Raw genomic sequence first — 17,145 nt, 5'->3', positions numbered from 1 at the left:
TTAGAAAATATCTGTTGATGCTAAGTTGACGGTACACATGATTTGACAAATCTTGCAATCGACCGAAATCTACACTGCTGTTTACGAACCGGATGTTGATTTGTGATTTTGATTGGACTAAGCATAGACTTGTTAGTCCAGCCAAAATATAACTCCATCATTCCAGCCTAGTTTGTCAAGGGTGGAAACTGGACTTTTATAGTCAGGTAACTCCCTTGCTTCAGGAAGATGGCAACACATACGCAGGAAACCCCTATCTAAACGTATGGCAACACTGGTCAGTGGGTTTATTGGGAGAGTAAGAAAGCATTACATCGATGCATGGGCCTTGAAAAATGATCCTGCTAGGTCACCATGGTGACCTAATTTGCATATTTATTGGGTCATGATATGATGTTTATTGGAATGGTATCTCAATAACACTATCCATTATATGATAAAAATATGTCTGGTGTGCAACATCTGACGACAACAGGGCCAGATACATGTATCATGTAATAAATAAAACTTGTTTTTTACTTAGTTTGTTTGTTTCCACAGGGAAATGACTTTTGTTCACCCAAAAATACTTGCAGTCTGTCTGACCTAGACTTGATTATTTACAGACTCCTGGAGCTGGAATACTGCTATGGTGTTTACAAACACCCACTCACTCACACAGGTTACCTGTCGTCATGGAAGTGAGTGAGCTTACACAGAATCACTCAGTTGTTTACCTGTATCCATATCTAACTGTGTAAATCACTCACTCACTCACTCACTCACCTCTTCGTTATCTGAATGAATGCATGACTTCACTCACCCAGTTTACCTGTTGTTCTATCTGAGTGTGTTCATTTACTCACTCACACATCCACCCACTCATCCACCCACTCTCTCACCCTTTCTGAGTGTGTACATGTGTGAGCTTACGCTGCTGTCTTGAGTCTGTCTGTCTGTCTGTCTGAACTTACCCTGCTCGGACCAGGGAGTCCGGCTTGGTGCAGTCATCCTCATCATCATTGGAGCAGTACATTGGACGGTGTCCATAGGCTACCACCCATGGACAGTTAGCTCGATTCTCATTGGCTTGTTTGAGATCCTGAATTAGCCAATCATGCTGCTTGCCAACATACTTCTTGTCAAGAGTAAAAAACACCTCTGTCGAATAGCTGAAAACAAAGCACAATTCTCATATGTTACAAGTTTTATTGAAAAGTCTTACAATCCTGTGCTAGGGATGAGAGCTTGATCAAGCTATTAGGTGTGTCTTGATATTCGTACCTCGCGTATAGATACATATCCTAATCAGCCACAATATGATACATATCATGATATATTATGTGCCCTTTGGCGCAGCAAACAAATAGCTGCCAGGCTATATATTATTTTCCAAAGTTCACTGGCCATGAGAGCTTGTTAACAAAGTTGCAAGCCTTCTTCATATTTTACAAGTCTACTTTATGGCTACAGCCTAAATATTTTGTGTTAACCTGAATTGTATTTTGTGTGTTTTGAGACCATTATGCTAAAGACAAGAATGACACATTGGCAGATGTATTTTGTGTTAACCAGAATTGTATTTTGTGTGTTTTGAGACCATTATGCTAAAGACAAGAATCGACACATAGGCAGATGTATTTTGTGTTAACCAGAATTGTATTTTGTGTGTTTTGAGACCATTATGCTAAAGACAAGAATTGATACATAGGCACATGTATTTTGTGTTAACCAGAATTGTATTTTGTGTGTTTTGAGACCATTATGCTAAAGACAAGAGTGACACATTGGCAGATGTATTTTGTGTTAACCAGAATTGTATTTTGTGTGTTTTGAGACCATTATGCTAAAGACAAGAATCGACACATAGGCAGATGTATTTTGTGTTAACCAGAATTGTATTTTGTGTGTTTTGAGACCATTATGCTAAAGACAAGAGTGACACATTGGCAGATGTATTTTGTGTTAACCTGAATTGTATTTTGTGTGTTTTGAGACCATTATGCTAAAGACAAGAGTGACACATTGGCAGATGTATTTTGTGTTAACCAGAATTGTATTTTGTGTGTTTTGAGACCATTATGCTAAAGACAAGAATCGACACATAGGCAGATGTATTTTGTGTTAACCAGAATTGTATTTTGTGTGTTTTGAGACCATTATGCTAAAGACAAGAATCGATACATAGGCAGATGTATTTTGTGTTAACCAGAATTGTATTTTGTGTGTTTTGAGACCACTATGCTAAAGACAAGAATCAACACATAGGCAGATGTATTTTGTAGAAATCTGAATCCAATAGTCACTCAGAAAATATACCAAGATCATCACTTATGCATGTAGTACATCAATACAGAAGTAAATCAATACACACTGACAATGCCTTCTTTTCTTCTGAATCTACAAGTCCAGTCTGATTTGTAAGTGACCTCGAAACAGGCCCTTTTATGGAGGTTAATTTGTCAAAAAACAACACTCTACAAACAATCTCCTTTCAACACGCATTCAGTCCAGATCAGTCCAATCCAGCCATATTGTAAACGTGACCTTTAAGCGCAGGATATTTTTTACCTGAACAAGTCTAGGTTTTGTTTTAGTACAGTAATCATATAGCATTGTCAATATGTCATGAGTTTGCATACACTACATTCCTCCATACCATGTGACCATACATGATGTAGTCACTATTTTTAACCAATGACACAAAGCATGGCCTGGTTCCAGCAAGAGAAATGCCAGTAAGTGCTCAACCCGAGAATTGCTCAGCATGTGTCACACAACTGACAATGTTTCTTGTTTGCTGACATGTGCAACATGGTTGACAGCCTTGTGGTTGTCTGCTCTACAGATTGTCGTTTAAGGCCGCACTCAGCAATATTCCAGCTATAAGACGGCAGTCGGTAAATAGATTAATATGGACCAACAATCCAGTGACTGATGTTATGAGCATCCACCCAATTTGGGCAGGTCAAATGGGGTTTACTGTCGCGTCCAAGATTATTGCACTTATATGGCGACGTACTTACTTGCGTGCGTGCGTGGGTGAGTGTGTGAGTGCGCGTGCGTGTGCTTGTCCAGACTGATGCCTATTTATAGTGCTAGCCTACTGAGATACCCTGCTGCAGTTTAACATGAATACCCCACTCAGACACAGTAGTCTGAGTCAGAGCCGACCAGTCCTTGTTTTAGCCCTTTAATGCTGAGCGCCAGACAGGGTAGCAACAAGTACCATCTTTTAACGTCTTTTGGTATGACGCGGCCTGGAGATCGAACACCGGACCTTACGCTCTCTGGGCGGACACTCTACCACAAGACAACAGAGGCGGTCGCACCCAATAAGGATACGATGACATCAACATCATCAACCAATTCAGTGAGCCTGACCACCCGATCCCATGAGTCACCTCTTACAACAAGCATAGTTGCCTTTTACGGCAAGCATGGGATGCTGAAGACCTTTCTACCCCGGATCTTATGGGTAGGTTTGTTTTTGAGTCACAGTGCATGCTTTTTTTTTTTGTTTGAGTGTTATTTAATGCCTCAGTCACCAGGATGCCAGCTTTATGACAGCAGTCTGAAAATAGTTAAGTCTAGACCAGTGATTGATATTGTGAGCAACGATACAAGCCAATGGGGTACACGCAATCACCCAAGGCACCCAAGCTGACACTCCCGGTCCCCCACCAACTCCTACAACCAGCACGGGTTGCTAGGACCTATTCTACCCCAAATCCCCATGGGGTCCCACCTGATGAAGTGCACGGGTCCCACATCAATGCTGTACCACATCTTATCTACAGGAATTGGCCAATCAGATCCAGGCATAGAGAAACGGTGGCGATAGTGTGAGAATGTGTCATCATTGATTTCTGAAAAACCAAGGCAATTGAACAATGTGGAAATTCAAATATCCAAACATAATGGCGCCATTACCAATGATAGGTCCTTAGTCTACAAAAGTGAACATAGCAAATAGTTAATCTGGTTAAACTGCAAAATATTAATTGTAAATTGTATTCATGAAGACAAAACAGCTATAATCATACTCATATTGATGTTTCAGTTTGTTTCATTCTTTTTCCTGTGTAAAATCTTCTTATAAATGACTAAAATCAATACCTTTTAAAATGTTGAGCAATTTTTTAAACCTGGCACTGTTAACATGGGAGAAGGTTTGCTTATGTGGAACATGGAAAAGAGTGATTGAAGCCATGAAGGCTATATAAACAACAGACACATTCTGGTATCAGCTCAGATGGTGTAACGAACACCCACCTGCTACTGCCCCCAGGTAGCCACCCACACCCACCTGCTACTGTCCCCAGGTAGCCACCCACACCCACCTGCTATTGCCTCCAGGTAGCCACACACACCCACCTGCTTGTGCCCCCTGGTAGCCACCCACATCCACCTGATACTACCCCCAGGTAGCCACCCACACCAACCTGATACTACCCCCAGGTAGCCACTCCCACTCACCTGCTACTGCCCCCAGGTAGCCTCCCACACCCACCTGCTTGTGCCCCCTGGTAGTCACCCACATCCACCTGATACTACCCCCAGGTAGCCACCCACACCAACCTGCAGCTGCCCCCAGGTAGCCACTCACTCCCACCTGCTACTGTCCCCAGGGGTGTCTAGCCGGGAGAGCCACATTTCAGAAATGGCTATTGCCGGTAAAGCCACATTTTCAGCTGAGTGCATTTCACCTATTCTAGCAGGTAATTAATTAATCTGATTACCGATACCTTTATATGAGTGTCCCACATTTAAATTACTAAGCGTGGTGTTCTTTAGAGATACCTTTAAATGATTGTCCCACATTTAAATTACAAAGCGTGGTGCAGAAAGAAGGTCTGGTGATGGACTATAAGGAAGATGAGGAGGTGAAGAAGCTGGTGAGAAGAGCTGCTGCCCTCCCTCTAGTACCTCGTGACAAAGTGGATGATGTGTGGCTTGATGCCATTGCTGACTCTCCTGCTGGCCCTAAAGTGACTGCCTTCATGGACTACGTGACAACCAGTTTAGTTCAAGGAGGGGCCTTCATGCCAGAGATTTGGAACCATTTCGAAAACCAAGGCCACCGTACCAACACTCACCTGGAAGGGTGGCATACCAGTGGTCACGTGGGCGACCACGTGGGCGACCTCCTTCATCTGCAGTAATGACATTAAATCCATTATGATATTCATATGCTATTCATATTCATCAATGTAAAGTTTTGATGAATATGTTATCATTGTTGTATAAAAATTGAGAAAACAAGACTTGTTTTGTTATATACGGTAACCTGTTAGAATCACAAAGCATGTTTTGACAGCATAGCCGCCAGAGCCACATTATACAATCACGCAACCATAACCATTGCCGCGAGAGCCACATCAATTTGGGCTATCTATTTTCGAAATGTGGCTTTGCCGGCCTGTAACCGTCCCCAGGTAGCCACCCACACCCACCTGCTACTGTCCCCAGGTAGCCACCCACACCCACCTGCTACTGCCCCAAGGTAGCCACCCACACCCACCTGCTATTGCCTCCGGTAGCCACCCACACCCACCTGCTACTGCCCCCAGGTAGCCACCCACACCCACCTGCTATTGCCCCCAGGTAGCCACCCACACCCACCTGCTACTGTCCCCAAGTAGCCACCCACACCCACCTGATACTACCCCCAGGTAGCCACCCACACCCACCTGCTTGTGCCCCCTGACAGCCACCACACTTGCAAGCCAACCACACCTACAGTCAACAATCTACCCACACCTGCTTGTTACTTACCGTGGTTGCCCACTGCCGTCATGTAGGGAACCTGTGAGGATATCCCTTGTATCAGCCGCATGAACGTGTCCCCAACCTGAAGAGTTACACACAGGTGAAAGTGTTCCTACCTGCAGTGTTACAAACAGGTGGAAGTGTTCCTACCTGCAGTGTTACAAACAGATAGAAGTGTTCTTACCTACAGTGTTACACACAGATGGAAGTGTTCCTACCTACAGTGTTACACACAGGTGGAAGTGTTCCTACCTAGTGTTACACACAGGTGGAAATGTTCCTACCTACAGTGTTACACACAGGTGGAAGTGTTCCTACCTACAGTGTTACACACAGGTGGAAATGTTCCTACCTACAGTGTTACACACAGGTGGAAGTGTTCCTACCTACAGTGTTACACACAGGTGGAAGTGTTCCTACCTACAGTGTTACAAACAGATGGAAGTGTTCCTACCTACAGTGTTACACACAGGTGGAAGTGTTCCTACCTACAGTGTTACACACAGGTGGAAATGTTCCTACCTACAGTGTTACACACAGGTGGAAGTGTTCCTACCTACAGTGTTACACACAGGCGGAAATGTTCCTACCTACAGTGTTACAAACGGGTGGAAATGTTCCTACCTACAGTGTTACAAACAAGTGAAAGTGTTCCTACCTACAGTGTTACACACAGGTGGAAGTGTTCCTACCTACAGTGTTACAAACGGGTGGAAGTGTTCCTACCTACAGTGTTACAAACAAGTGAAAGTGTTCCTACCTACAGTGTTACACACAGATGGAAGTGTTTCTACCTACAGTGTTACAAACGGGTGGAAGTGTTCCTACCTACAGTGTTACAAACAAGTGAAAGTGTTCCTACCTACAGTGTTACAAACAAGTGAAAGTGTTCCTACCTACAGTGTTACAAACAAGTGAAAGTGTTCCTACCTACAGTGTTACAAACAGGTGGAAGTGTTCCTACCTACAGTGTTACAAACAGGTGAAAGTGTTCCTACCTACAGTGTTACAAACAGGTGGAAGTGTTCCTACCTACAGTGTTACACACAGATGGAAGTGTTCCTACCTACAGTGTTACACACAGATGGAAGTGTTCCTACCTACAGTGTTACACACAGGTGGAAGTGTTCCTACCTACAGTGTTACACACAGATGGAAGTGTTCCTACCTACAGTGTTACAAACGGGTGGAAATGTTCCTACCTACAGTGTTACAAACACATGGAGGTGTTCCTACCTACAGTGTTACAAACGGGTGGAAGTGTTCCTACCTACAGTGTTACAAACAAGTGAAAGTGTTCCTACCTACAGTGTTACACACAGATGGAAGTGTTCCTACCTACACTGTTACAAACGGGTGGAAGTGTTCCTACCTACACTGTTACAAACGGGTGGAAGTGTTCCTACCTACACTGTTACGAACCTGCTGATGTTGCTATTAATCGAGTTGTGTAACCTTGCACATATGATGCAATCACATATAGTTCATTGTCTCATGATAGATAGTAAGGCAAGACAAGCTTAGGTATCAGAGTTATTGCAAAATTTCAGAAATAATACTTTTAGAAATTGATACATAATGAACACTTCAATCATGATACTTGCATAGGAGGGTCTTCAGTCGCAGTGAAAATTGGCGAAGCAGTGATACATTGGCGAATCATGATGCCCCTACTTCCTTCCGTCACACATAATTATGTGAAAGTGTTCCTACTGCATTCACTAGCAAATACCTGTGGTTGTGATGCCATAAAATCCATATTTCATTCATTGAAGTTATAGATCAAGGCCAGTTTTTGAAGATTTGACATTAATTTGAAAAACAAACACTTCACTCAAATATTTGTCCTTAAAACTGTACATTCTATTTGTGAGATATCACGATCATAATATTTTCTCAATCACAATCCATGGCAACCTACCGTTCCCCCTTTATCATGCAAATTGTAGGCAAAGTCCCCGTCGTGCAGCACAGCCGTGTAGTCCCCGGTCAGCGCTTCCTGTGTGAGTGAGGGGATGGTGTAGGAGTGGATACCAAGGTCTCCGTACACCAGGAACATAGGCGACCAGTCCTGGAAAGATGTTTTATTTGTTTGTTGTTTAAAGCTGCAATATTCCAACTACATGATAGCAGTATGTACATAATCGAGTCTGGACCAGACAATCCAGTGATTGACATCATGAGCTGGGAACTATGTTGGAATCTACATTGGTATTAACACAAGGGGTAGGAAACAACACCTGATGTCGAATATCATGTCCATATTCAGGTAACTTCAAGGTAGCCCAAGAAGACACACAACATATCACCTCATATGAGGACCCATTGAATGAATGAGTGAGTTGGCTGGTTTTATGCCTCTGTTAGCAATATTCCAGCAATTTCTTGTCAGGGGGCACCAAAAATGGACTTCACACATTGTACCCTTGTAGGGAACATAGGCTTTCACTGAGAACAAGCGAACCATAAGCAAATCCAGAGAAAAGGGGTGAGTGAGTGAGTGAGTGAGTGAGTGAGTGAGTGAGTGAGTGTGCTCAGCTTGTGTCACACAACTGACAATGTTTCTTGTTTGCTGACATGTGCAACATGGTTGACAGCCTTGTGGTTGTCTGCTCTACAGATTGTCTGATGGCAGGCAATGTACTTTGTTGTTGTTTGTTTGTCCATTTGTTGGTTAACGCCGCACTCAGCTATATTCCAGCTATATGAAGGCAGTCTGTAAATAAATGAATCTGGACCAACAATTCAGTGACTGACGTTATGAGCATCCACCCAATTTGGGCAGGTCAAATGGGGTTTACTGTCGCGTCGAAGATTATTGCACTTATATAGCGACGTGCGTGCGTGCGTGCGTGCGTGTGTGGTCGTTTAATCATGCAGGAATTTACTGGGTCACTGGATACACTAAAAGTAAACATTTCACACATTATGACTCATTTGGTGATAAATTGGCAACAAAATGACATGATTACTGAAGCGGATTGCCAAATCACAAAATGCACCCGCTCTGCTCCAAAAAGAAGTCTCTGCACCTGCAAATGTATATTTATGTTGGGTACCTGTCCAGTTGGTGGAGTCTTGAAGTAGAAAGGGCCAGCACCGATGTTGTTACTGAGAGGGCGGTAGTGGTACGTTGTCTCTGCTTTCAGATTCTGAAACAACATTCAACATGCACTGCAACACTGCTAGCAAGATGAAGTCAGTTTGGAGGACAGATGCTGGATGTTTGTAGACCACAATCTTAACAGCAGTGGGTCAACTAGGTCCTCCCAGAGGCCACATTTTGTTCCAGGGTCTATGGCAAAGTCAGCGAAAAGGTTTGGAATTTATCAATGTAGATTATTATGAAATTAACGTTTTATGCTTACCCTTTTTATGACCCTCTGATGTCATCACTGATTTTCAGTAACCCATTCATATAATTTTCATGTTATTTGCCCTAAAGCCAATTGGAATCTGCTTCTAGTGGATAATAGAAACTGGTTACTCTCTGGCGTTGACGTTTTATATTTGTTTCACTGATAACAGGAACAATTCAGAGAAAAATGTGGTTTTACAATATTTTATTGAATTCAAAGCTAAAAAGTTATAAATTTAAGAAATAAGAACACCCAATTTTGAAAAATAAATCTTTTTAAAAATTTGCCTGCCATTTAGCTGAAAGTCCTAAACAAATCACCGACCAGTGACTAGCATAAAGACACTGTATGCTTTCTTTGTTTGCTTGCTGTCTTACGGCAAAGTCAGCAATATTTCAGCTATGTCAGGACCAGGGATCAGGAAATCGGTCTGTGCGCTGGACTTGTCCGACTGTGACTGCAAGATGTCTAATTTGAAATAGTGCAAACCAGACATTTTAAAATTTGGTCAACATCAATCACCACAGGCACATTGACCTACATCCCGATAGGTTGAAATTATATATATTAGATCTATGTATCTATCGAGTGTTGTATGCTATGAAACACGTCATAGATCTATCCCTGGTTTCAGAGAATTCAGGTGAACGAACAGGTATAACAAACTTGGTCGATAAAAATATAAAATTTGATATAAAACTTTGTTAGACATGATGATTTACCATTTAAATTGTATTTCTGGCTCTCCAAGGCATTTTTTTATATGCAGAGATGAAGATTACCGTGTGTATTTTCTCGTAAACTAAGCCGGAAATAGTAATCAGCTGTGCACACGTTCTCGCAGCAATCTACCGGTGATTCAGTCAAAAAGTACCCATTGATACAACTTCAAAGAATTTTGAACAAACTGTATCGGAAATTATTATTTTACCAGGAATTTTATATTCCAAAATCGTGTTATTTTAGTTGCGGCTTTTACTATATACATTTATAATTATAAGAACTTTAAGCGTAACACTTTGGTACAACTGATTGCTATTGGAGGATATTTTTGACATATGGACCAATTTGACCAGTCACCGTAGGGACTTCCCGCGCCATGTGTATTTCGATTGTGAAAACGTAATGTTGACATATAATAGTCACATTGCCAGAAAAGTGACTTTTAAAGAGAACTAATGTTTGTTTCAAGGCATCAATAGCTGTAATCTGACACAATTTCGCCAAAATTATTGTAAACAATATTGAATGAAAATTTGAATAAAATTAATAAAATATCTCACCATGCTCACAAACATAAGTCCAGATATACAATGAACACGATTTTATAACCAGATCGTATAATAATGGGATTGCATAATAGTTTGGTATTTCCAGCCCCAAATGACACAAATCTCTAGATATGCAATGTACCATATCTTCGGAATTTGAGAATCTTAAATTTGTTCAGAAGCAGATAATGGACCCAGTATGTACAAATAACGTTCTTTATCATATAATGGGTAGGTTTCTCGGCAGGATAAAGCCAACGGATAAAAAACAATATCCGTTGGGATCATATGCGGATAGAGATGCAAATATCATTCTCAAAGGTCAAGTAGGGACTACTTTCAGTGTTTAAAAACAAACATGGCTCCGCCCTTGTCATTCCGCGATCGAGTCAGAATTAACTTTCGGGAATCTGGATAAACTAAAGGGATAATTGCTATCATTATCAAAAGTACAGTCTAATATACTGAAAATCAGTCTCTAACTGTGATGTAGCTAAGGCATTTTATAACTTTTGGCAACTTTGGAGATATAAATTTCGAAACAAGGCTCGCTAAATACAATGTTTATTCCTAATGCAGGATATTTACCATCCCCAAACACACTTGCGTGATAACCTCTATTTCCTCAACAGGCAATGTCACTTCCTCTTGTCAAACATCCCCCTACCTGTAGCTTGACCTGGTGTAGATACTGGACGCCGCTGGGGTTCTTCAGATCAAACTTGATGGTCTTGCCTTCAGCTGTGTCATGGAAGCCCCATTCTGAGTCTCCATACACCAGAGCTGTAGAACAGTTGCTGGGTGTCGCCCACATTACCACCATCTCTGACAGCGCGTTGCCATATGACAGATGAACCTGTTCTGGCATACATCGCTCTGAAACAGATGAAGACATCATGAAATACCTCCAGAACAGTGTTCCTGTTTACCTTTAATTACCATTTTATTACTGGTAAAATTAATCTTGGACCGGTAATTCATGTGACTGTCAGTCCCTGTGGACCGGCAAATAAAGTACCTTATAAATCTTTGTTGTTGAACAAAGCATCAGCGATAATCAGTAAGGTAGTCCCGAACATGACATCGCTCAATTTGTCAACCATGAATGCAGAAAACACTGTTGATAATGTTGAAAGAATTAAAACTACCGTATTCAATGTAATAAGCGCCCCGCTCTAATAAGCGCCCATGGCGATATTTGCTGATATATTGGCTAGTGAATAAGCCCAATTAGCATCCCTTCCGATTGATCAATGTACACAAGACTCCCTTATTTGGTATAATACGCACACGTGTGTTATATGCACCCTTATTTATGGGCAATTAAATTTTGAAAAAAATATATCTGTCGTTCACAAACATTTCAGGCTGTCAGCACAAACCACAAAATTTATCTTTCAACTATGTTTTTTTTTTCACCAAAATAATATTCTAATAAGAGCCCCCAATTTGTAATTTTGAGAGCGCCCTGGGCGCTTATTACGTCGAATACGGTAGTTGGGACTGACAAAAATTTGGCAGCAAAGGGACACAACTCTACTCTCTCCCATCATCCCCATATCCCATAATTGAATTCCTGCACACTCAACAACGCTCAAGATAGAGAAAAATCCACAGCACTTTGAAAATCAGCTGTTTTAATAGTCATGTATTTCTGGCCGGATGACAACAGCAATATAATTTCTGAGATATGATATAAGCGTTATATACTCACCGCCAAAAGAAATGTGAACCATAGAAACATAAAGAGAAGTATGCACGCTAAGAAGAGACGTTTCCAATGTGTACCAATTAACGACAAAACTAACAATCAGTCAAGTGTTACCTCAGAATGACTTTATTCTTATCACGAAATGCTGAAATGCACGTGATTTCCAAACTTTACACGCTATAGTCTTGCACAAGGCAAATGGTGCATCTATGATGTGACATGTAATGCGTTCATGAGTGTCTGTTCACACAATATACCAGTGTGTTCGTTTATGCATCAAACCAATCTAATATTTCTTAAATATGAGTAATTCTCCATATATTAACTAACATGTATGGTATTTGACAAATACAACTGATCTGCATCGGTTGAGTGGCTGTCGTCACGCTTTCGCTTCTTGTCTGAGGTTACGTATCGTAGCATTGTGAGGATAATAAGGTACATCAATGATGCAAGGTATTTATGTACTGTTGTAAACCCTTTCACTCAAATTAACAAGATGTTCTCAGTAATTAATCCTCGATTAATTAGAGTCAACTCAGTTTATTGCCTATTACAGTGATTGACCGCTTGGACTATCATGTAGGTACGATGTATTTACAGCAATCAAAACAAACAAAGCTTGTCAGAGTAGATAATCTACATTGTGTTACAACTGCCGACAGAAACTGCTCAGTCCTAACTGTTGATCATGTCTGGTCAAAATTTAAGAATGTCCGGACAATACTTTTTTTAATGTCCGGTAAGCAATATTTTAAACCGGACATTTGAGATTCCCAATCGGACATGTCCGGCGCATATGACGGTTTCCGGACCCCTCAGTATTTGTGTGTCTTTTTGGGGTCAGCATACTTAACATGTTAAACTTTAAAAGGTCAACACCAGAAAAACAATCTTGAATATCTGCCGAAACCGATTCCATTGCACGAAAAAGGCAGAGCAAATTCTACAATTTACCACTGGCCGAAGCATCATGAGGACCAACATTCAACCATCATCAACTTAATTGTTATATATACAACATAAGTAGAAGCAAGCACACTATTCATACAATCAGTATCCCAGCCTGTGTTAGACTTGATCTGGGCTCACAAGCACCTGCTGTCCCCTGCATAGTGTGACACACATGTAATAACCATCAACACCAGTCATCCGAACAGTCGGCCACCATCACTGCCTCACATCAGCCATGATGCTCATTCGTCATAAGGACAGATCCGCGGTATGATACATTTCATGCTGGTTGCTTCAATAAATATGCAGATAATCATTATTTTTCACAATCATAAAACATAGTTACTCATCTATTAAGTCAAAATATACATGGCATAAAAACTGATAGCAACACAAATCGTACAACTGGTTGAGTTAACGACAATTACTACTATCCAGACGTGTGTCAGCTGGCTTCTTGTTTTCCTGAAGTGGTTGCTAAGGCAACTTAAATTAAAACTCTGGTAATGCCCACAACGGCTGTTTGGGTAATATTCTCAGATTCATAACTTTTCCCCATTCTTGTCTCACAATCGATGCACACTATAATTGTAAGTCAACTGTTGCAGTACCGCTAAAAACCGGTTATCACATGGAGAAAACCCCTTTCCTGAAAACTTGCCTGATGATGTATAAAAATACATGTATTGTCATGCGATTAGTGTGCACATTATAGAATTCTGTTAGGGCAATAGTAACATGAATACTGTGATATTACCAGGATATTATTTAGGTATTAACTGTTCTATTACTGTGACATATTTGCTGTGATGGTACAAGTGATATTTTAACTGTGACATGAACCAGATTAAATGGGTTATTATTTATGATTTAACTGTGACATTACCGGATTAAATGGGTTATCATTTACGATTTAACTGTGATATTGCCAGGATATTATTTAAGTATTAACTGTTCTAGTACTGTGACATATTTGCTGTGATGGTACAAGTGATATATTAACTGTGACATGAACCAGATTAAATGGGTTATTATTTATGATTTAACTGTGACATTACCGGATTAAATGGTTTATTATTTACGATTTAACTGTGATATTGCCAGGATATTATTTAGGTATTAACTGTTCAATTACTGTGACATATTTGCTGTGATGGTACAAGTGATATTTTAACTGTGACATGAACCAGATTAAATGGGTTATTATTTATGATTTAACTGTGACATTACCAGATTAAATGGGTTATTATTTAAGTTTTAACTGTGATATTGCCAGGATATTATTCAGGTATTAACTGTTCTAGTACTGTGACATATTTGCTGTGATGGTACAAGTGATATTTTAACTGTGACATGAACCAGATTAAATGGGTTATTATTTATGATTTAACTGTGACATGAACCAGATTAAATGGGTAATTATTCATGATTTAACTGTGATATTACCAGATTAAATTGGTAATATTTATGATTTAACTGTGATATTTAACTGTGTCATTTCCAGATTAAATTGGTCATGATATAACCGAATTAAATGAGTTATTATATATGATTTTGTGATATTACTGTGATATTACCAGATTAAAAAGGTTATTACTTATGACTTAACTGATATATTTGCTGTGATGGTACAAGTTTTGTTTGTTTGTTTGTTGTTTAACGCTGCACTGAGCAATATTCCAGCTATATGATGGTGGTCTGTAAATCATCGAGTCTGCACCAGTCAATCCAGTCATTGACATCATGAGCATCGATCCATGCAGTTAGGTAACGATAACATGCATCATCCAAGTCAGCGAGCCTGACCACCTGGACCCACTTGCACAAAGCGATCTTAGCGCTAAGATGATCGTAACTCCCATACTTTAACATAGGCTTACAATAGTCTTAGCGCTATAATCACTTTGTGCAAGTGGGCCCTGATCATGTTAGTCGCCTTTTACGACAAGCATGGGTTGCTGAAGGCCTATTCAAACCAGGATTTTCACAGGCTTGATGGTACAAGTGATATATTTACTGTGTTATATTTACTGTGATATATTTACTGTGTTATATTTACTGTACTGTTATATTTACTGTGTTATATTTATTGTGTTATATTTACTGTGCTATATTTAATACTATGTTATATTTACTGTGTTATATTTAGTGTGTTATAGTTACTGTGTTCTATTTACTGTTATTACAAGAATAAATGGGATTACTTGTATTATATCGACTGATGTTGATATATTTGACATAAAGAGACACAAGGGTTAGATTCTCTATTACTTCAAAAGTAAAAGGGACTGTTTTGATTTCAAGCTGACATTACTAAAGCAATTTATTTAAATCAAAACAATAACGTTAAATAGGCCTGCATGCAGAATAATGACTGAACTACTTATAAGCTCATACATGACAAACTGTATAACAATTGGTTTAACCATGGTTATTCATATGATTATTTGGAATTATGTTGTATATTTCATGAGATCATTCAATAGATTTCAGATTTCAAATAATTGGATTTTTATCACCTCCTGCACAACCAGCTACTCAAATAAAGATCTGAGGGCATCCCATTACAGGTCAAGTCAGAGCGACCTTTCACACACTTTGACCAACCAAAGAAATGAGTGACAGGAAGTCAACGTTAGTGAATCAGAAAGAAGCTTTCTTGAGCTTAACGGCACTGGTTTCAAACTGGTGACATCAGATCCAGACTAGGCTATGAAAAATATTTTTGATAAAAATCTCGAATCAAAATTTGAAAACTGATAAAAAACTTCTGGAATGTCTAATAGACGGCTGAGATTGTGTGGCAGTACTTTAGTCGTGTTATGGAAAATCTCTTCACCTTTTCAAGGTCGCAAGATTAGAAAAACATTGGAATAACTGTGACTTTCCCAACCTGGAAAGCAACACTCTGAATGGTCGGAAGAACGGTCGTTCCAACATGACCTGTCGTTATGGTAATGGATCTCCTCAGATCTTTGTTTAGCAGTAGAGAGAAATAAGATCTCATTTCAATGAGACTGCGCTCCCAGACACCTTGCCACACATAACCTCATTGTCCCCCAAGTATCTACAGGCAAGGACACACCATATACATGGTTCTGCCAAGTAGTCTCGCAGTGAATCACAGTCGACTGTTAACATAGTTAATGTATGCAGATACCTTTAAAGGTTTGGCAAAAAAAGGTACAAACATACGAAATTACAGCACAAGCCCCCTTCACATTTTGTTTTTTAAAATGCAAAAAATCTCATAATTAATTCATAATGGCCTCACCTAGAGTAGTTAATAGGTTAATTATTTCACTGAATAAGTAAGCATGGTAAGTGGAAAGGTGATGAGGTTTGGCTGATACAGTTATAAATATAATCATGAATATGCCATTAAATAGATGAGTGAGTGAGTGAGTGAGTATGGTTTTACGCCGCTTTTAGCAATATTCCAGCAATATCACGGCGGGGGTCACCAGAAATGGGCTTCACACATTATACCCATGTCGGGAATCGAACCCGGGTCTTCGGCGTGACGAGCGAACGCTTTAACCACTAGGCTACCCGACCGCCCCTGGGAAGGGTCATGAAAAAATGGATATTTTATAATTTTGCGTTTTGCCTTTTCAGGGAGAGTCATTAAATAGATGATAAATGAACGAGCGGATGAGGCTTCCAATGTTCAAGATAGTGAGGTAAAATGTACAGATACCCTACCTACCACTACATTGAAATCAGTATGTTAATCTTCATTCTACCATCAAGACCACGACAACATTGAGTGAAACTCTCTGGTGTTAGACAAGATATACACGATATAGAGAAAAGTGGCAAGGCTTGAGTGCAATCTTTTGGGTGGGTTGTCGACTGAATTAATGAAACACCATTAATATAAGGGTAATGCTATTTTTCAGGGCATTATCATTTACAGAAGCCTGAGGTCTTCCATTAACTGCCCAACAAAGGAGGTCGGTTGAAAAGACCGAGGGCTTCTGCAAATGATAATGCCCTGAAAAAAAGCGTTACCATTATTATAGCTAAAATAGATGGCATTTGCCATAAGCATGATCAGATAAAAAGAAACAACAATATCGGTTTGGAAACATTTACG

The 17,145-nt window shown here is 40.0% G+C and overlaps 1 protein-coding gene across 1 annotated transcript in view; it reads right to left on the bottom strand.

Moving 5' to 3' along the window:
* Positions 1 to 17,145, bottom strand: part of LOC139454435 (acid phosphatase type 7-like) — a 40,085-nt gene that overhangs the window by 9,273 nt on the left and 13,667 nt on the right. Inside the window, exons 2-7 of the mRNA XM_071236136.1 lie at positions 11,049 to 11,257; positions 8,811 to 8,903; positions 7,673 to 7,822; positions 5,758 to 5,833; positions 3,728 to 3,848; positions 954 to 1,151 (exon numbers count right to left, since the gene is read on the bottom strand). Of these exons, the coding sequence (XP_071092237.1) occupies positions 954 to 1,151; positions 3,728 to 3,848; positions 5,758 to 5,833; positions 7,673 to 7,822; positions 8,811 to 8,903; positions 11,049 to 11,257 (847 nt within the window). The remainder of the gene's footprint in view (positions 1 to 953; positions 1,152 to 3,727; positions 3,849 to 5,757; positions 5,834 to 7,672; positions 7,823 to 8,810; positions 8,904 to 11,048; positions 11,258 to 17,145) is intronic.

Source organism: Haliotis cracherodii, unplaced genomic scaffold (genome assembly GCF_022045235.1).
Source record: "Haliotis cracherodii isolate W230 unplaced genomic scaffold, xgHalCrac1.p SCAF_10, whole genome shotgun sequence".
In the NCBI taxonomy this organism is placed as follows: Eukaryota; Metazoa; Mollusca; class Gastropoda; order Lepetellida; family Haliotidae; genus Haliotis; species Haliotis cracherodii.
This window is presented reverse-complemented; position numbering and strand designations above follow the sequence as displayed.